Source organism: Balaenoptera musculus, chromosome 1, assembly GCF_009873245.2.
Source record: "Balaenoptera musculus isolate JJ_BM4_2016_0621 chromosome 1, mBalMus1.pri.v3, whole genome shotgun sequence".
Lineage (NCBI taxonomy): Eukaryota > Metazoa > Chordata > Mammalia > Artiodactyla > Balaenopteridae > Balaenoptera > Balaenoptera musculus.
The window spans coordinates 57,680,577-57,702,658 of record NC_045785.1 but is presented as its reverse complement, the minus strand read 5'-3'; the positions used below and the strand labels follow the sequence as shown (position 1 = coordinate 57,702,658).

Sequence of the window (22,082 nt, the reverse complement as noted above, 5' to 3'; positions counted from 1 at the left end):
TATAATTGAAAATTTTTAGTGCTTCCAATAGAGAAATTCAGTCTTTGCCGTAATAAAACAGTACTCCTAAAACAATCTAAAGATTATGGGGAAATACTTTAGTGTGTAACTTTCAGTCTGATAAATTAAAAGTTCCAGATGTTAACTAAGCACGAAATTTTAGGAGAAAATTTGCTGCTCTAGAGTCTGCCTCCAAATTAGCATACAGAAGCCATGGGAGTTCTCCGCAAAACAAAGGATATTCCAGTAAACTGAACCCAACCTTTCGGAGGGCAGTTGGAACTATAAGTAGAAAGGAAAAAAGTATGTAATATCATGGAGTAATGTTAAGTTTCTATGTTTAAAGGAAATTATTTTTGGATTCTTCAGTGTATTGATTTCCCACGAAGTATATAAATTTTATTTTAAATTAAGTCTTGAGAGGACATTTATCAAATTGAATAAATTGCATTTAATATGGGATTTGAAAAATGAGCAGAAACCTGGTGAAAAATGAAGGGTAGAATATTCCAGGCTGAGGCCCTGAGGTAAGAGAGCTCCATAAGTTTGAGAAACTTAAAAAAAGAAAGTGGGGGGAGAGAATATTGATACTGAAGATAAGACGGAGAGTCTCGGTAGGTAGGCTGTGTTTTGGATTTTTATCCTAAACATACTGTTGAGAATCCATTGAAGGTCTTTAGGCATAGGTTTGACATGTCTTATTTCTAAAGTATATTTAAAATGACTTTTTACTTAAAGAACATTAAAAATCAACTCAATATTTAAAGAACTAGTTTATTTTTATCAACTTTGCTCATATGATTACAGTATATTTGATTTCTCAATCTGATAATGTTTTCATTTATACATTTAATTGCCCATAAGGATATCTAAATAAATAATGTTGTTATTCATTATTAAAGGTCAGTTTTAGGAAGCAGTACAGTTTCTAAGTCAAGTACATCCACTACTGAATCAATGGTAGAAGACCTAGAAGAACCATCCTTTAAACGGGAAAGGTTGGCTAGTTTTACAGGTAATGAAAATCCAATCTTTTATTTCAGTAACAGTTCATTATTTCTTTAGCAAATGTGCTCATTATTTGTTGGGTGCTTGAGATAGAAGAACTATGGTAATCATTCCCAAATGCTGGCCTGTGCAGTAGCTATATGAGAATTACCAGGGTAATGTTTATATATTTTTTAAAATTCTCAAATGACTTTCTTGCACCACCAGCCTCAGTAATCACAGACCCTGTTTTTTTTGTTTTTAATTTTTAAAAAATATTTATTTATTTATTTTTGGCTGCATTGAGTCTTCGTTGCTGTGCACGGGTTTTCTCTAGTTGTGGCGAGCGGGGGCTACTCTTCATTGCGGTGCGTGGGCTTCTCATTTCTGTGGCTTCTCTTGTTGCGGAGCACGGGCTCTAGGTGCGCGGGCTCTAGACCGTGGGCTCAGTAGTTGTGGCACGTGGGCTTAGTTGCTCCCTGGCATGTGGAATTTTCCCAGACCAGGGCTTGAACCTGTGTCCCCTGCACTGGCAGGTGGATTCTTAACGACTGCGCCGCCAGGGAAGTCCCACAGACCCTGTTTTAAAAGAGCTCAGCTTCTAACTCAGGAGACAAATAATTGTGATACACTGTGATCAATGCCATATTAAGACATATGCAGAATGTGATGGGAGTACTTACAAAGAAAAGATTAACTACTGTGAAGTGGAAAACAAAAAATGAGAGAACGTTCGTAGAGAACATAATTGACTTTTGAATTGGGTTTCTAAAGATAATTAGTAATTTGTCAGGAGAACAAAAGGAGAGGCCCATTCCAGGCAGAGGATAAAACATGAGGTAATGCAAAGGATTATGCAAGTAAAGTTAAAAGAATGAGGAAATAATGGTTGACCATAAGTGCTGGAAGAAGTGGGTACTTCCTTGAGGGTCAGGATGTCTTTTCCTCGAATATGATAATGAGGATTAGTGAAAATATTAATAAGGTTGGAAAAGTGCTTGATGGACTCTTCTTTTTGGTGTTAGCATATGTAACAGAATGCTTCTGACAAGTAACAGAATACCCAACTACCATTTTTCCCACATTAAAAGAAGTTAAGGTAGATAGCTTTTGGCTTTGCTTTTGTGGCTTAATTGTGTCAGAATCTGGATTGGAAGCTCTGCTCTTCTCTTTTCGTAAGCCTTTTCTTCTTGTTTCTTGCGTCATGGTCTCATGATACGTGCCCCAGGTCTGGGTATTATATCCACATTAAAAGCAGAAAGAAGGAGAAAGGCAGTAGCACCAGTCACATCTCCCTCATTTATCAGGAAAGTAAACATTTTCCCAGAAGGCTTCCTTTTTCCTGTATATTTCTGTTTTTATCTCATTGGCCAGAACTGTGTCACATTGACACCACTAGCTTCAAGAGAGGCTGGAAAAGCCAAATATTTTATTTCTCAACCTGTATTAATGGAAAGAGGCCAGGGAAGGGAGAAAGGCTTAGCAATGAAGACTTAAACAATTAGCAATGTCTGTTGTGGAAGACGCCCATCCTCTCAGGAGGGGACAAAGAATTGAATTATTGTCATAAGCTCCCTCAGCAGTCCCTACATATATTCTTGCCACCCTCCAATTTGTTTTTCCAAGCTGTATGCAGAATTGAACCTGCTCTCCTTCTTGGATGGGACTCGAACCCAGCCAAAATTCAGATTGGGACTTGAATCCACAGGATGGGACTTGAACCCATGGAATGGGACTCAAGCCCAGCCACACCTCAGACTGGGACTTGAACCTACAGTCCCTGACTTAGGAGGGGACTCAAATCCACTGTCTTTTAATTGAAGCTGCTCACCTGGTGTCAGGACTTACTCAAGCTCAGGTTCTTTTTTCTCCTTGCAGAAAGAATTCAGCATGAGGCAAAGCGATAGGCAAAGAGTCAGTTTATTAGCATAGGATACTTGTGAGAGCTACAAGCGGGCAGGCAAGGGAGCACAGCCCTGAGAACAAAGAGGGCTACATTTTTATAATCAAAGAAAAAGTGGGGAGGGAAGAAAAGACCACCTTCTTCCTCAGTTTTGGGTAGACGTCAAGGCTTAAATCACTAGTTCCTCCTTTGACCCTGTATGGTCTAATGGGGATGGTCATGACGCTATTTAAATATGTATATTAGCAGAAGGGTGGTGACATATACTAATATATGGTAATTCATCTCAGGTTTTGGTATAATGTCCCGTTTCACCTACTTTCTTTCCTTTTTCACCTATATTTCTGTCTTGCAGAAATGCTACTCTTCAAGGACTACTAACTCCCTGACTTCACGTAACAAGATTCAGACCTCTTATCTATTGTGTTTTAACAATGAGAGTTTGTGGCTTGAGTGTGCCTGGTGCTTGGATGCACCTGGTCTTTCGTCAAGGTAGTATAGATTGTTGCTAGGTTACTAGATTCTTTTCTTGAGTGGTCAATAGTTTACAACCGTCTCCCCAAACTCCCTTAAAATTCCCTTTCTGTCTTTAATCCCCTAGTGGGATTTCTAAGCCAACTAATTATCCTACTGTATCCCTATTAGAATGATCTTTTTAAGAACACAATCTAATCGCATTCTCCCTGCTTAAAGCCCTCCAATGGATTTGCACTCCTCTTAAGATAAAGAAGAAAATCTTTAAGTAATGATTTGCCTTGAGGTCTACCTCTATTTGTCTACATCAAAAACAAACAAACAAACAAACGTAACAAAACTTCACCTCCAGAAACCTTGAAGAATAATATAGATGTTTATATCGTCTTGGCCTGCTGGTGAATTCTAACTACAAAGTCAAGTCTCTAAAGTGAGTCACACCCAAACAATTCTACTTCTACCACCTGGTAGATTAGTATTTCTCAGTTTGAATGCACATTAACATAATCTGGTATACCTTTTATTTTTTATTTTTATTTCTGGCTGCGTTGGGTCTTCGTTGCTGCACGTGGGCTTTCTCTAGTTGTGGCGAGCAGGGCTATTCTTTGTTGCAGTGCGCGGGCTTCTCATTGCTGTGACTTCTCTTGTTGCGGAGCACGCGCATGGCACCTAGTCGTGGTAGTTGTGGCACATGAGCTCAGTAGTTGCGGCTCTCAGGCTGTAGAGCGCAGGCTCAGTAGTTGTGGTGCATGGGCTTAGTTGCTCCGCGGCATGTGGGATCTTCCTGGACCAGGGCTCAAACCCGTGTCCCCTGCATTGGCAGGCGGATTCTTTTTTTTTTTAAACATCTTTATTGGAGTATAATTGCTTTACAGTATTGTGTTAGTTTCTGCAGCATAACAAAGTGAATCAGCTATATGAATACGTATATCCCCATATCACCTCCTTCTTGTGTCTCCCTCCCACCCTCCTTATCCCACCCCTCTAGGTGGTTGCAAAGCACCGAGCTGATCTCCCTGTTCCATGTAGCTGCTTCCCACTAGCTATCTATTTTACATTTGGTAGTGTATGTATGTCAGTGCTACTGTCTTACTTCGTCCCAGCTTACCCTTCCCCCTCCCCGTGTCCTCAAGTCCATTCTCTACGTCTGTGTCTTTATTCCTATACTGGCAGGTGGATTCTTAACTACTGCGCCACCAGGGAAGTCCCCTATTAGGTTCTATCTACTGTAAGATCATTCATTTTTATAATTAACATATCTGTGCCATAATGCTACTTTGAGGTATATGTAACTAAATCATAGATGAAGATCTGGTGGTCTTAAAGAAAGAAAGTTTAGAGAATCAAGAACCAAAATTTCTAGTCTCAAAACTGCCAGTATTCCTGTGTGACCTTAAACTTCTCACTTAGCCTCTCTGTTTCTCATTTTCTTCACTGATAAAATGAACAGTTTGAACTAGATATATCTCCAGTTGTGTCCATATGGGTAATTCATTTCTTTTTCACTTACCTTATATCTACCTTAGCTAGATTTACTTATATAAATCACCTCTCCCTCATATTTTAAATTTATTGCATAAATAATAAAAATTAAAGAACATTTTTAAAAAGAAGAATCATCCAATACTATAAAGGATTAGCAATTAAAAATCTTGTTTCCTCAGCTTCTCCATATGCATAAGTATTTTAATTGTTATAACCATAGCGTGGGTTTTGTCCTGGATTATTCTGTCACTTTACATTTTATTACAAACATTTTCATATGTTTTTAATGTCATATTTAATTACTAGTTAATATTCATAGATGAGTATACTATTATTTATTTAGCCATTCCAAATGTGGATGATTGGTTTGTGAAATTAGTAGCTTGTATTTTGTTTTTTTTTTAAATAAATTTATTTATTTATTTTTGGCTGTGTTGGGTCTTCGTTTCTGTGCGAGGGCTTTCTCCAGTTGCTGCGAGCGGGGGCCACTCTTCATCGCGGTGCGCGGGCCTCTCACTGTCACGGCCTCTCTTGTTGCGGAGCACAGGCTCCAGACGCGCAAGCTCAGTAGTTGTGGCACACGGGCCTAGCTGCTCCGCGGTATGTGGGATCCTCCCAGACCAGGGCTCGAACCCGTGTCCCCTGCATTGGCAGGCAGATTCTCAATGACTGCGCCACCAGGGAAGCCCAGTAGCTTGTATTTTTTTTAGGTTATAAGGAGAGTGTTTTTCTCAGGCTTTGGGCCTTCTTAAGGAGACTGAGCCTTAATCTCTGGAAAGTGTATACCCTTAAGTCTTGTTTTCCTAAAGCTTTTCAAGCTTTACCCACATCAAAACCTCATGGATCCCTGCTTCACACGCTGTTTTTAACAGAAAACATTGAACTCTGACCTATATACCGTGTCATGGCTCTTTATTACCCATACAACCAAGTCCAAACTCTCTAGCCCTGACACTCCATCCTCAGTGAAATTTTTCCAGAATCTTGGACTTCTGACAAGACTACAGACTTGAGGCTAACCCTTTTCAATGTATTTTTTGCATGGATATTGAGCCTCTTTTTCTCCTGTATTTAACCACAACTTTCACTGGAGAGTCTTTTTAGCTCTTGGTGAAGATGATTAGAGGTGGGCTGTAATCTAAATCAAAAGTCAACCAATAAGAAGGACAAACAGAATAAAAGGCTGTTGTAGATATAGACTAGAAATTAGCTTCAGGGCTCAGAGAAGGGTTGCATATTATCCGGGAAACACTCTTGCCCATATGTCTCTTGAGTTGTATCAATAGTTGTTCACCCCAATCTCCCTGTTAATATTGTAGGATAGATGTAATGGGATGCCCTTGTAGTCATGACTACCCATTTGAGATTGGAGTAGGCTTGATGTATCAGCAATAGAGATGGTTTATGAGCCATAGATCCAGTTTGGCTTCAGAGGGATTAAATAGACTACATCTCACAACATGGCCTATTCCTTGACCATGTAATGCCACCTGCAATGTATGACTCGTCATGGTATTTTGACAAAATGAAAATTAAAAATAACAATTAGTAAATGATTTTTATTAAGTCATGTATTTTAGATTTACGAGTTATTAGGGCAACACCTGGAAAAATTGTAACAAAAGAAGACCTGGAGAAGACTATAGAGATAATACTCACAGAGACAGAAACGATGAACTTTTTAAACCTACCAACAGTCATGGTTTCTGTAGAATCTGAAGAAGCTGAGAAAGTAAGGTATGTATTGTTCAATTGTTTACATTGCTTTTGTAATTTAAATGCTAAATCAGAGGCTCTTATCCTTGTTTCCGTCTTTGGGGATTTCTGGATAAACACTGGTGGTATATGTGCCTGGTGAAATCGTATATAAAGTTACATATGTGCCTCATGAAATTACATGTAAAGTGTTTATGCTGTATGTTTTTCCTAGAAGAGGAACCCATAGCTTTACCATATTCTTTAAAAAGTAGGTGAGCTACTAAGTTAAATAATAAAAGAAATAAAGGAAGCTTCTAAGTCTCAGTATAGGTTTTAATGATTTTTTCTTTTATGCATATATGAATTATTTTCAAGTTAAAAAGAAATGACTGCCATTTTTTATATTTAAAACTTAAAAGGGAAAATATGTTATGGGGAAATGACTGAATTTACTACTGAGAGTAGATTTTCCATTTCTCTTTATTAATGAATATAAATGGATCATTAGTTTTTGCCTCATATATTTTGAAACTCTCCTGTTAGGCACATATACATTAAGGATTGTTATGTCTTTTTGGATACTTGACCCCTTTATCATTATGTAATGCCCCTCTTTATCTCTGATAATTTTCCTTGCTCTGAAGTCTGCTCTGTCTGAAATTAATATAGCTATATAAATAGATTATTAATATAGTTATTCAGATTAGTTTTCTTCAAGTATAATTTGAATATGATTCATAGTACTAAAAAACTCATCACTAAAATAATTTTTATGGTATTATTTTTATCCAAATATAAAATCTTGTAAAATTGTTTAGACTATAAAATATAGTACAATTAGATCTCAAATAGTATACTTTTTTTTGTTTTAACATCTTTACTGGAGTATAATTGCTTTACAATGGTGTATTCGTTTCTGCTTTATAACTCAAATAGCATAATTTTAAAGCCCATGAGACATAAGGGAAAGCTCCCAGGACCAGAAAAAGGAAAGGAAAAGAATAACAATGGGATAGATAAGTGATCTGAAATCAGAGAGGGAGAGATGCTAGAAGCAAATGTTAATATTAGCACATGGATCTAGAGTCCACCAGTAAGTCTTGGATCCCCCACAAATTGAGACAGCTGAAGGAGAGATTCTTATATTAAACCAATACCCTTACAAGGATCTCAGTTGTCTCAAGTAGTCCCAGGTCAGTAGGGTCTCCTAGCTACTATCATAAGCAAATACAAATTTTCTCTGGAGGAAAGCGTATCCCATTTAGACTCTTAAGATTCATTCAGTTTGAGTTTAGTAAAAATACACCAAACCAATAAAGAAACAAGTCATTATTAATGAGAATTTTAAAAATAACAAATCCTAGATCTAGATCCTGAGGACTATGGGTAATGATATTATCAAATATAAAGTATAAAATATATGTGAAATATTTAAATAAAAGATAGAGTTAAAACATCATTAACACTAAGAAACTATCAAAATGATTACTTATAATGAAAAAAATTTAAAAAGAATTTTAAAATAAAGTATGTTTATATAATTGTTAAAATTTAAAAGTAAATATTGATTTAATCTTTGATATTAATACTGATTTAATCTTTGATATTAAATAGATATTGATAATAGACTAAAGGTCTAACATACACCTAATCAGTTCCAAAAGGGCAGAATAGAAAGAATGGACGAGAGTTACTATTCAAGGAGAGTAAGGAATTCCCCAAACTATTGAAAAACACCATTCCACAGAAATAGGAATAAATAAAAGGAAATCCACACACACACAAAGGGGACGCATTGTACTCATACTCCAAAATACCAAATATTAAAAGAAGATTTTAAAAACAGAAGAAAAAAAATAAAGAACACATCATCTACAGAGAAACAAACCAATAGCATTATTAGGGATAAAGAGTGTGGCTTCATAATGATAGGAAGGTATAATAATTCTAAACTTGAAACTCCTAATAAAATAACCTCTTAATATATAAAGCAAAAATTGGAAACTTGCTAAGTATCTTATTAAAGTAGGAGGTATGAATATACCTGTCTTAATTATTGATAAGTCAATCAGATAAAATTAGTATAGTTATAGAAAATTTGAACCAAAAACATAATTTAATGGTCATATATAGAACTCTGAATTTGACAATTAGAGGATACACACTCTATTCAAGCACACATGGAACATTCACAAAAATCATCCATGTACAAGGCCATGAAGCAAGGTTTCAAAAATTTCAAAGAAGTAGTGTCAGACAAACTAAATTCTCTGGCCACAGTGGAATGAAGTTAAAAATTAATTACATAAATCTCAACTAAAACATAGATGCATATTCACATACACTTTTGGAAGTTAAAAAGCACATTTTGTAAATTCCTCATGAACCAAAGAAGAAATCATAATGGAAATCAAAGAAATACTCAGAACAAAACAATTATGAAAATAATACATACTGTGGAATGACACAAAAGCAGTACTTTGAGGGAAATTTATAGCTTTATGTCTATATCAAAATTCATAAAACCTATGTGGAGATAATGCTAGGATATTATTTGTGGGTACCAAAAGTTGTAGGGATGTTGGGGGATATAGTGTAAAAGAGTCCTTTGGAGGTAGTTTAATGCAGTCTTTCCCTAAGAAGTGTCTTGAACTTTCACTTCATTTTTTGGTGCAATCCACATTAAAGAAGGTAATTTTAAGAAAAAGCATAATATCAATAGAAAAAGATATGTGTGGTAAAAATTAATTTTTATTAATAAGTTGGGTATATATTACTTTTTATAGCCAGAGAAACAAGAACTATGAAACTCTTTGTCGAAATAGATTAGGCAATGACTTATATGTAGAAAGGATGATGCAGACTATTAATGGAGCACCAAAGAATAAACACGTTCAATGTGACAAAATCATGAAGGAAGACAAAGGTAATTTATGTTTTATTCTGCTTGCTAAATTACAATATTTTAATATATATTCTTTGAGTGTGTCGATTAACAAATCAATACTACAGTATATAAGGCAAAAATATAAATGATTTGGCCAAATCACAAGAGCTGGGTGCTGTGATCTACAGCTTTCAGAATTTGACAATTAAGTTACAAGTAATAAATACAGATTTAGAAGATTTGAATAACATAATTATCTTGATTTTTATACAGACTATATCATAGAACTTTGTATTCTTCAAATATTTATGAAACATTTATAGAAACTGATTGTTTAATGTAACAAAGCATATCGACCATAACTAATAAAATTTAAAACATGCCAAGCACTATTTTAGGCTTTTCACATACAGGCATACCTGGGAGATATTGCAGGTTTGGTTCCAGACCACTCCAGTTAAGTGAATATCGCAATAAAGCTAGTCACATGAATTTTTTAAATGTCCCAGCACATATAATATACTATAGTCTATTAAGTGTACAATAGCATTATATCTAAAAAACCAATGTATATGCTTTAATTTAAAATAGTTTATTGCTAAAAAATGCTAACCATTATAGAGGCTTCAGTGAGTCAATCTTTTTGTTGTAGAGCATCTTGCCTTGATGTTGATGGCTGCTGACTGATCAGGGTGGTGGTTGCTGAAGATTGGGGTGGCTGTAGAATTTTTTAAAAATAAGACAACGATGAAGTTTGCTACATTGATTGACTCTTCCTTTCATGAGTGATTTCTCTGTAGCATGTAATGCTGTTTGATAGCATTTTACCCATAGTAGAACTTCTTCCAAAATTGGACTCAGTCCTCTCAAACCCTGCCACTGCCTTGTCAACTAAGTTTATGTAATATTCTAAATCCTTGGGTGTCATTTCAACAATCTTCACAGCATCTTCACCAAGAGTAAATTCCATCTCAAGAAACCACTTTCTTTGCTCATCCATAAGAAGCAGATTGCAGCAATTCATTCAGGCTCTACTTCTAATCCTAGTTCTCTTGCTATTTCTACCACATCTGTAGTTACTTCTACTAAAGTCTTGAACCCCTTAAAGTCATCCATGAGGGTTGGAATCAACTTCTTCCTAACTCCTGTTAATGTTTATATTTTGACCTCTTCCTATGAATCACAGATGTTCTTAATGGCATCTAGAATGATGAGTCCTTTCTAGAAGGTTTTCAATTTATTTTGCCCAGATCCATCACAGGAATCACTATCTATGACAGCTATAGCCTTACAAAATGTATTTCTTAAATAATAAGACTTGAAAGTTAAAATGACTCCTTGATCCGTGGGCTGCAGAATGGATGTTGTGTTAGCAGGCATGAAAACAACATGAATCTCATGGTACATCTCCATCAGAGCTCTTGGGTGACCAGGTGCATTGTCAATGAGCAGTCATGTTTTGAAAAGAATCTTTTTTTCTGAGTAGTAGATCTCAACAGTAGATTTATCATAATTATTAAGGGCTCTAGGATTTTCAGAATGGTAAATGAGCATTGGCTTCAACTCAAAGTCACCAGCTGCATTAGCTCCTAGCTGGCAAGAGAGTCAGCCTGTCCTTTGAATCTTTGAAGCCAGGCATTGACTTCTCCTCTCTAGCTGTAACAGTCCTGGATGGTGTCTTCTTCCAATACAAGGCTGTTTCATCTATATTGAAAATCTGTTGTTTAGCATAGCCACCTTTATTAATTATCTTAAGTAGGTCTTCTGGTTAACTTGCTATAGCTTCTACATCAGCTCATGCTGCTTCACCTTGCACTATTATGTTATGGAGATGGCTTCTTTCCTTAAACATCATGAACCAACCTCTGCTACCTTCAGACATTTCTTCTGCAGCTTCCTCACCTCTCTCAGCCTTCATAGAATTGAAGGGAGTTAGGGCCTTGTTCTGGATTAGGCTTTGGCTTAAGGGAATGTTGTGGCTGGTTTTCATCTTCTACCCAGACCACTAAAACTTCCTCCTATCAGCAATAAGGCTGTTTTGCTTTCTTATCACTCATGTGTTCACTAGAGTAGCACTTTTAATTTCCTTCAAGAACTTTTCCTTTTCATTCACAATTTGGCTGTTTGGTGCAAGAGGCTTAGGTTTGGGCCTCTCAGCTTTCAACATGCCTTCCTCATGGAGCTTAATCATTTCTAGTTTTTTGATTTAGAGTGAGATGTGTTATTCTTTCTTTCTCTTGAACACTTAGAGACCATTATAAGGTTATTAATTGGCCTAATTTCAATATTGTCATTTCTGAGGAGTTGGGGAAGCTTGAGGAGAAGGAGAGAGATGGAGGATGAGTCAGTCAGTGGAGCAGTTGGAACATAAACTACATTTATAGAATAAGTTCACTGTCTTATATTGACATGGTTCGTGTTACTCCCAAACAATTACAATACTAACATCAAAGATCACTGATCACACCTCACCATAACAAATATAATAATAATGAAAAAGTTTAAATACTGCAAGAATTATCAAAATGTGACATAGAGACATGAGGTGAGTAAATGCTGTTGGAAAAATGGCACCAACAGACTTATTCAATGCAGGGTTGCCACAAACCTTCAATTTGGAAAAAATGCAATATCTGCAAAGTGCAGTAAATGAGGTATGCCTGTATATTAACTGATTTAATTCTCACAGCAGCCCTATGAGGTAGGAGCTCTTACTATTCCTCATTTTTCTGGGGGGGGGGGGCCGCACCCCCATGGCTTGCGGGATCTTACTTCCCCAACCAGGGATTGAACCTGGGCCATGGCAGTGAAAGTACCAAGTCCTAACCACTGGACCACCAGGGAACTCCCTATTCCTCATTTTATAAAAGAAGAAACAGGCAAAGAGATGTTAGCTAACTTGCCCAAGGTCACTCAGTTACTATGGTGGACAACGATACTCCCAGACAGTCTGGTTCTTGAACCTGTTCTCTTAACTACTATACTTACTATCTTTCAATGTTTATAAATTAACAACTCTGAGAACACTGCATTGCCAAACTTCTGAATGCTGTGGCCAAAAGTGTAATTAGAAGAAAGGTTATAATCTTAATGGCCTTTGTTACTCAGCAAAACCATAAGCTAATTCTTTAAAAAGATTAAAATAGACAAACTTCTAAGCAAGTGCTAAATCAAGAAAAGAGAAACTTATAATTAGTAGGAAAGCTTTGTGGCATCTTTACTTGCTCTTGTCCCATTCCCCTCCTCAGTAGAGTGGTGGTCTTAAAGATAGAAGCCTGCCTTCCCAGTGTGAGACCCTGGCCCTTGGTTCCAGAGGGAACAGAACAGACCTTATTCTCAAAGAATTTGGTTTGTATGTTTTAACCTGTCTAGGGGCTACCTGGAGGATTGACATAAGGCATTTGTGTTTTTTTGCCTAACCCAGAACTCTCTCAGGTGATAAGCATAATGCATTCTTCAAAAAACTGTAAGGCAGATGAAACAACTCACTGCTACCTGAGGCAAAATAATGCAATTGAGTCAAACAAGAGATACACTGAAAGCCTAGAAGAAAAAGCTGGGAGAGACTTTCTTTGGGAAATTAAGGTATTGAAAAAGGCTTGCATATACAGAGGAATTCAGAAAGTCATGCACATGCCTAGTGCAGGATGCATGCTCAGAAAAGACCTGAAAAGATCCTAAACTTTCACCTCTGGCTGATCTCTAGGCTCAGTACAAGCAGGAAGTGAAAGCTGTGGTATAGTTTTAAGCAGCCTGTCTAAGCACTGAAGGAATTCCCCAACATGGAGCCCATCTGCAAAGACTGGGAGGGGTTTTTTCCCTTTTTTTTTCTTTTTTTCCGTTCTTTCCTTCCTTTTTTTCTTCTGAGTGGGAAGAAACCCAGGTGTTCAAGGAAATCTCTGTCAGGACGCTAACTGACCAAAAGCTAAAACACAAACACTTATGAGATGATACATGACAAAGAATACAACTTTACAAAAATAGTTTAGCAAAATTACTTAGCAAACAAACAACTACCACTCACAGCAAACTATGATATCAAATCCTGAGGAAGAGACTGATTTCCAGAATTACCACATAATTATATTCAAAATGTTCAATTGTCAAAAAAAAAAAATTGCAAAGGATACAGAGGAACAAGAAGGTATAGCTCTTTCAAAGAAGAAATGAACAGAAACTCTCCCTGAGGAAGTATAGACATTAAACTTACTAGGCAAAGGTTTTAGATCAATTGTATTAAAAAAAAAAAAAGGAAAAAAAACAAGCTAAAGGAAGCTATGGACAAAGAGATAAAATAAACCAGGAGAACAGTGTGTGAACAAATAAAAAATATCAATAAAGATAGAAATTATAAAAAGAAAAAAACATAAATTCTGGAGTTAAAAGTACAATAACTGAAATGGAAAAACTCCCTAGAGTTTTCAGTAGCACATCTGAGCAGGCAAAAGAAAGAATCACCAGTTTTTAATGACAGGTCAGTTGAAATAATCCAGTCTGAGAAGCAGAAAGAAAAAATAATGAAGAAAAATGAACAGAGCCTACAGGACCTGTGGGACTCCATCAAGTCACCAACATACATATAATGGAAATTTCAGAAAGAGAGGAGAAGAAAGAGATAAAGGGGCACAAAGAATAGTTGAAGAAGTAGTGGCCTAAATATTCCCAAATTTGATAAAAGACATAAATCTGCACCTCCAAGAAGCTCAACGAACTCCAAGAAAGATAAAAATAAAGAGATCCATGCTGAGACATATTATAATCAAACACAAAGAGAAAATCTTGAAAGCAGCAAGAGAAAAGTAACTCATCATTTACAAAGGATCATCAATCAGATTACACTCAATTTTTAGCAGAAACCATGGAGGCTGGAAGCCAGTGGGACGACATACTTAAAGCACCAAAAGCAAAAACTGTCAACCAGAAATTCTATATTCTTCAAATAATCCTCATGAAGGAGAAATCTAATTAAATAATTAAAACTGAATATATCCTCATGAAGGAGAAATTAAGATGTTCCTAGATAACTAAAAGCTAAGAGAATTCAGCACTAGTAGAACTTACAAGAAATGCTAATAGGAGCCCCTTCAGGCAGAAATGAAAGGATACTAGACAGTAACTCAAAGACATATGAAGAAATAAAGAACACTGGTAAAGGTAACTACATAAGTCAATACAAAAGCCAATATTGTAATTTTGGTTCGTAACTCCTATTTTTTTGCAATATGATTTAAAATAAATGCATTAAACAATAATTCTAAACCTATGCTAATGGGCATACGAAGTATAGAGATGTAATTTGTGACAACATCAACTTAAAGTGGGTGGGATTTAGCTGTATAGGAGCAGTTTTTGTATATAATTGAAGTAAGGTAGTATTATTTCAAAATAGAATGTAAAAATTTTAAGAAATTAATTTTAATTCCCAAGGCAGTCACCAAGAAGTAACTTAAAAATTACAGAAAATAATTTAGAGAGGAATAAAAATGATACACTATAAAGAAGATCAATTAAACATTAAAGAAGACGGTCATGGAGGATTTGAAAAACAAGAAAATTTGAGACGTAAAGAAGACAAATTAAAAATGGCAGAAGCCCTTCCTAAACAGTAATTACTTTAAATAAATGGATTAAACACTCCAATTAAAGAGCAAAGGTTGGTAGGGTGGATTAAACAAAGATAACAAACATCAAAAAAACTGGAAGAATAAAAACCATGATCCATCTATATGTTGTGTAACAAGAGACTCACTATTTTTTCCAGTTTTATTGAGAAATAATTGACATACATCAATGTATAAGTACAGCATGATGGTTTGATTTACCTATATTGTGAAAAGATTATCACAATAGGTTAAACTAACATCCATCATCTCATATAGATACAATAAAAAGAAAAGTTGCAGAATATAAGATCAGCACACAAAATTCAGCTGTATTTCTATATATTACCTATGAACAACCCAAAAAGGAAACTAAGAAAGTAATTGTGTTTATAATAGCATCCTAAATAATAAAATACCTAGGAATAAATTTAACCAAGGAGATGAAGGACTTGTACACTGATACCTATAAAACATTGCTGAGAAAAATTAAAGGAGACCTCAGTAAATGAGAAATACATTCTGTGTTTATGGTTGAAAGATTTAATGTTATTAAGATGTGAATACCACCCAGAATAATCCCAAAGACTTTTTTGCAACAATAGAAAAAAAGTCATCCTAAAATTTTTATGGAATATCAAAGGATCCCCAAGTAGCCAAAACAATTTTGAAAAAGAACAAAGTTAGAGAGCTCATACTTCCTGATTTGAAAACTTGCTATAAAATTATAGTGATCAAAATGGGTGGTACTAGCATAAAGATAGATATATAGACCAAAAGAATAGAATAGAGATCCCAGAAATAAACCCTCACATATATGGTTAAATGATTTTTGATAAAGGTGCCAAGACCGTTAAATAGAGGTAAAATAGTATTTTAAGCAACTGGTGCTGGGACAACTAGATAGCCATATGCAAAAGAATAAACTTGGATTCAGACCTCATATCATATACAAAAATTAACTCAAAGTGGATCAACGATTTAAGTGTAAGAGCCAAGATTATAAAACTCTTAGAAAAAAATTGGGGTAGATATTTTTGCCCTTTGCCTTGATAATAGATTCTTAGATATGACACTAGAAGCATGGTGAACAAAAGAAAAAAATAGATTTATTGAGCTTCATCAAAATTAAAAACTTCTGTGCATCAAATAACTATCAAAAAAGTGAAAGGACAACTTACATAATGGAAGAAAATATTTGCAAATCTTATCTCTGTTAAGGTCTAGTATCCAGACTATAGAAGGAACTTTTATAATCCAAGAACAAAAACACAAACAACGCAATTAAAAAATGGGCATAGGACTTGAACAGACATTTTTCGAAAGAAAGAAAACAAATTGGCCAACAAGCACAGGAAAAGGTGTTAAACACCATTAGTCATTAGAGAAATGCAAATCAAAACCACAATGAGATTAAGGACCTAAATGTAAGACCTGACACTATAAAACTCTTAGAGGAAACATAGGAAGAACACTCTGACAGAAATCACAGCAAGATCTTTTTTGACCCACTTCCTAGAGTAATGGAAATAAAACCAAAAATAAACAAATGTGACCTAATGGAACTTAAAAGCTTTTGCACAGCAAAGGAAACCATGAACAAGATGAAAAGACACCCCTCAGAATGGGAGAAAATATTTGCAAATGAAGCAACTGACAAAGGATTAATCTCCAAAATATACAAACAGCTCATGCAGCTCAATATCAAAAAAACAAACAACCCAATCAAAAAATAGGCAGAAGACCTAAATAGACATTTCTCCAAAGAAGACATACAGATGGCCAAGAGGCACATGAAAAGCTGCTCAACATCACTAATTATTAGAAAAATGCAAATCAAAACTACAATGAGGTATCCCCTCACACCAGTTAGAATGGGCATCATCAGAAAATCTACAATAAATGCTGAAGAGGGTGTGGAGAAAAGGAACCCTCTTGCACTGTTGGTGGGAATGTAATTTGATACAGCCACTATGGAGAACAGTATGGAGGCTCCTTAAAAAACTAAAAATAGAATTACCATATGACCCAGCAATCCCACTACTAGGCATATACCCTGAGAAAACCATAATTCAAAAGGACACATGTACCCCAGTGTTCATTGCAGCACTATTTACAATAGCCAGGACATGGAAACAACCTAAATGTCCATTGACATATGAATGGATAAAGAAGTTGTGGTACATATATACAATGGAGTATTACTCAGCCATAAAAAGGAACGAAATTGGGTCATTTGTAGAAATGTGGATGGACCTAGAGACTGTCATACGGAGTGAAGTGAGTCAGAAGGAGAAAAACAAATATCATATGTTAATACATATATGTGGAATCTAGAAAAACAGTACAGGTGAACCGGTTTGCAAGGCATAAATAGAGACACAGATGTAGAGAACAAACGTAGGGACACGAAGGGGGGAAACTGGGGGGTGGGGGTGGGTGGGATGAATTGGAAGATTGGGATTGACATATATACACTAATATGTACAAAATAGATAACTAATAAATATAATAAAATTGGAGGAATTACATTAAAAAATTGAATTAAAAAATTTAAAAAAAAACCCACAATGAGTTACTACTTCTCACACATTAAATGGCTATAATTAAAAAAACAAGTGTTGGGACTTCCCTGGTGGCGCAGCGGTTGGGAATCTGCCTGCCAGTGCAGGGGACACGGATTCGATCCCTGGTCCGGGAGGATCCCACATGCCGCGGAGCGGCTGGGTCCGTGCGCCACGGCTACTGAGCCTGTGCTCTGGAGCCTGCAAGCCACAACTGCTGAGCCTGTGTGCCTGGAGCCCGTGCTCCACAACTAGAGAGGCCACCACAATGAGAAGCCCACGCACCGCAACGAAGGGTGGCCCCCGCTCGCCGCAACTAGAGAAAGCCTGTGAGCAGCAACAAAGACCCAGCGCAACCAAAAAAAAAAAAAAAACAAGTGTTGACAAAGAAGTTGAGAAAATGGAGTTCCCATACAGTGCTGTTGGGAATGTAAAATGGTACAGCTGCTGTGGAAAGCAGTTTGGTAGTTTCTCAAACAATTACACAGAATTGCCATATGACTCAGCAATTCCACTCCTAGGTATATATAATACCCCACAGAATGGAAAATAGGTACTCAAATATATGTACACACATGTTCATGGCAGCAATTTTTACCATAGTCAAAAAGTAGAAACAACTGAAATGTCCATCAGTGGATGAATGGATAAACAAAATGTGTAAATACATGCAATGAAATATAATTCAATCACAAAAAGGAATCAAGTACATTCTCTGAGCAACTTCCCCTATTCTACCCTGGAAGATGTCAGAAATTTCTTCTCTGGAGAGGACAAAATAGAGGCTCTTTAGCTGGGGAACACCAGGCACAGATCAAGACATGGGTACTTAACAAACAAACAAAACAAACAAACAAAAAACAGGCATACTGAATGCTACACAAAGAGACTCCTCTGAAATCCTCTCCTCTGTCATGGAAGGCTTGTAGAACATAGGTAGCAAGACTCTTAACCATCCATTATCTGGATGTACCACAGTTAATTTATCCATTTACCTACTGAAGGGCATCTTGATTGTTTCAAGTTTTGGCAATTATCAATAAAGCTGCTATAAATATCTGTGTGCAGGTTTTTGTGTAGACATAAGTTTTTAACTCCTTTCGGTAAATGTCAAGGAGCACTATTGCTGGATTGTATGGCAACAGTATTTTTATTTTTGTAAGAAATAGCCATACAGTCTTCCAAAGTGGCTGTACCATTTTGCATTCCCAGAAGCAATGATGAAGAGTTTCTGTGGTTCCATGTCCTCACCAGCATTTTGTGTGTTTTTTTTTTTTTTGCAACTCATTTTTGTTTGTTTGTTTGTTTGGTTGGTTTTTTGGCTGCATTGTCCAGCTTGAGGGATCCTAGTTCCCCAACCAGGGATGGAACCCAGGCCCCAGCAGTGAAAGCATCAAGTCCCAACCATGGACCACCAGGGAATTCCCCTCATTTTTGTTTTAATTTGTACTTCCATGATGACATATGATGTGGAGCATATTTTTGTATACTTACTTGCCATCTGTATGTCTTCTTTGATGAGGTGTCTGTTAAGCTCTTTGGCCCATTTTAAAATTTGGTAGTTTGTTTTCTTATTGTTAAGGATCAAAAGATATTTGTATATTTTGGACAATAGTCCTTTTTCAGATGTATCTTTAGCAAATGTTTTCTTCCAATATGTGGCTTGTCTTGTTATTCTCTTGACATTTCTTTTTACAGAGCAGACATTTTTAATTTTAATGAAGTCCAGCACATCTATTATTACTTAATGGATTGTGCTTTTGCTGTTTCTAAAAAGTCATTGCCATACCCAAGGTCATCTAAATTTTCTCCTATGTTTTATTCTAGGAGTTTTCTAGTTTTGCTTTTACTTTTAAGTCTATAATGAGTTTTTAGTTAATTTTTCTGAAGGATGTAAGATCTGTGTATAGATTACTTTTTTTTTTGCATTTGGATGTCCAGTTGTTCCAGCACCATTTGTTGAAAAGACTATCTTTGCTCCATTTGTTTTTTTCATTCCTTTGACAGAGATCAACTGACTATATTAATGTGGGTTTATTTCTGAGCACTCTATTGTGTTCTATTCACATTGTCTTGATTACTGTAGCATTGTAGTAAGTCTTCAAGTTGAGTAGTGTCAGTCCTCCAACTTTGTTCTTTGTCTTCAATATTGTGCTGGCTCTTCTGGGTCTTTTGCCCCTTCACATAAACTTTAGAATCAGTTTGCTGATATGCACAAAATAACTTGTTGGGATTTTGATTGGGATTGCATTGAATCTATAGATCAATTTGGGAAGAACAGACATCATGACAATGCTAAGTCTTCCTATTAATAAACATGGAATATTTCTCCATTTATTTCATTCTTTGATTTTGTTCATCAGAGTTTAGTAGTTTTCCTCATAATAGATTTTGTACATATTTTGTTAGATTTATTACTATTCCATTTTTGGGGTGCTAATGTAAATCATATTGTTTTAAATTTCAAATTCCTTTGTTCATTGTTGGTATACAGGATAGAGATTGACTTTTGTATAGTATTAACCTTGTACCCTGCAACCTTGCTGTAATCACTTACTAGTTCAGTAGTTTTTGTTAATTCTTTCAGATTTTCTATATAGATGATTATGTCATCCGAGAACAAAAACAGCTTTATTTCTTCCTTTCCCATCTGTATTTCTTTTATTTCCTTTTTCTTATCTTACTGCATTAGCTTGGACTTCCAGTAGGATGTTGAAAAGGAGTGATGAAAGGGGACATCCTTGCCTTGGTCCTGATCTTAGTGGAAGATCTTCTAGTTTCTAGAAGAAACCCATTAAGTATGTTAGCTGTAGGTTTTTATAGATGTTCTTTGTCAAGTTAAGTTCCTCCTCTATTCCTAAATTGCTGAGAGTTTTTATCATGAACGAGTGTTGGATTTTGTCAAGGGCTTTTTCTGAATCTGTTGATATGATCAAGTCATTTTTCTTCTTTGGCCTGTTGATGTGATGGATTAATTATATCAATCAATTTTCCAATGTTGAACTAGCTTTGTATACCTGGGATAAACTCCACTTAATTGTGGTGTATAATTCTCTTTATATACTGCTGGATTTGATTGCTAATATTTCATAGAGGATTTTTGCATCTGTGTTCATGAGAGTTATTGTTCTGCCATTTTCCTTTCTTATGGTGTTTTTGTCTGTTTTTGGTATTAGAGTAATGCTGGCCTCAAAGTATGAGTTAAGAAGTATTCCCTCTGTTTCTATCCTCTGAAAGATATTGCAGGGAATTGGTGTAATTTTCTCCTTAAATTATTGGTAGAAATCAGTGGATCTATCTGGGCCTGGTGCTTTCAGTTTTGGAAGATTATTAATTATTGATTCAATTTCCTTAATTGATATAGGGCTGTACAGATTGTCTATTTCTTCTTGTGTGAGTTTTGGCAGATTGTGTCTTTCAAGGAATCGGACAATTTCATCAAGGTTATCAAATCTAGTGGCATAGAGTTGTTCATAGTATTCCTTTGTTATCTTTTTTTTTTAAATAAATAAATTTATTTATTTATTTATGGCTACGTTGGGTCTTTGTTGCTGCGTGCAGGCTTTCTCTAGTTTTGGCGAACGGGGGCTGCTCTTCCTTGCCGTGCGCAGGCTTCTCATTGCAGTGGCTTCTCTTGTTGTGGAGCACGGGCTCTAGGCATGTGGGCTTCCATAGTTGTGGCACATGGGCTCAGTAGTTGTGGCTCGTGGGCTCTAGAGCACAGGCTCAGTAGTTGTGGTGCATGGGCTTAGTTGCTCTGCAGCATATGGGATCTTCCTGGACCAGGGCTTGAACCCGTGTCCCCTGCATTGGCAGGCAGATTCTTAACCACTGCGCCACCAGGGTAGTCCCCTTTGTTATCTTTTTAATGTCCATGGAATATGTAGTGATATCGTCTCTTTCACTTATGATATTAGTAATTTTTTTCTTAGTTATCCTGGCTAGAGGCTTATTGATTTTATTAATCTTTTCTAAGAACCAACTTTTAGTTTCATTGACTTTCTCTATTGATTTCCTGTTTTCAATTTTACTGATTTCTGCTCTAATTCTTTTTTTTAAATTAATTAATTAATTTATTTATTTTTGGTTGAGCTGGGTGTTTGTTGCTGTGCGCCGGCCTTCTCTAGTTGCAGCAAGCAGGGGCTACTCTTCTTTGCGTTGCCCAGGCTTCTCATTGCGGTGGCTTCTCTTGTTGCAGAGCACGGGCTCTAGGTCTGCAGGCTTCAGTAGTTGTGGCTTGTGGGCTAAGAGCGCAGGCTCAGTAGTTTTGGTTCATGGGCTTAGTTGCTCCGCGGCATGTGGGATCTTCCTGGACAAGGGAACGAACGAACCCATGTCCCCTGCACTGGCAGGCGGATTCTTAACCACTGCGCCACCAAGGAAGCCCTGCTCTAATTCTTTTTTATTTTATTATTTTTCATTGAGATATAATTGACATATAACATTAGTTTCAGGTGTACAACATATCAATTAGATGTTTGTGT

At 36.2% G+C, this 22,082-nt stretch overlaps 1 protein-coding gene and 1 non-coding gene across 2 annotated transcripts in view; one reads left to right on the top strand and one right to left on the bottom strand.

Moving 5' to 3' along the window:
- DNAI4 (dynein axonemal intermediate chain 4) overlaps positions 1 to 22,082 on the top strand; it is a 125,554-nt gene that overhangs the window by 24,420 nt on the left and 79,052 nt on the right. Inside the window, 3 exon segments of the mRNA XM_036843370.1 lie at positions 903 to 1,015; positions 6,430 to 6,586; positions 9,334 to 9,473. Of these exon segments, the coding sequence (XP_036699265.1) occupies positions 903 to 1,015; positions 6,430 to 6,586; positions 9,334 to 9,473 (410 nt within the window).
- Positions 12,207 to 12,278, bottom strand: TRNAE-UUC. The gene has a single exon. It is a non-coding gene; the product is annotated as a tRNA-Glu (tRNA).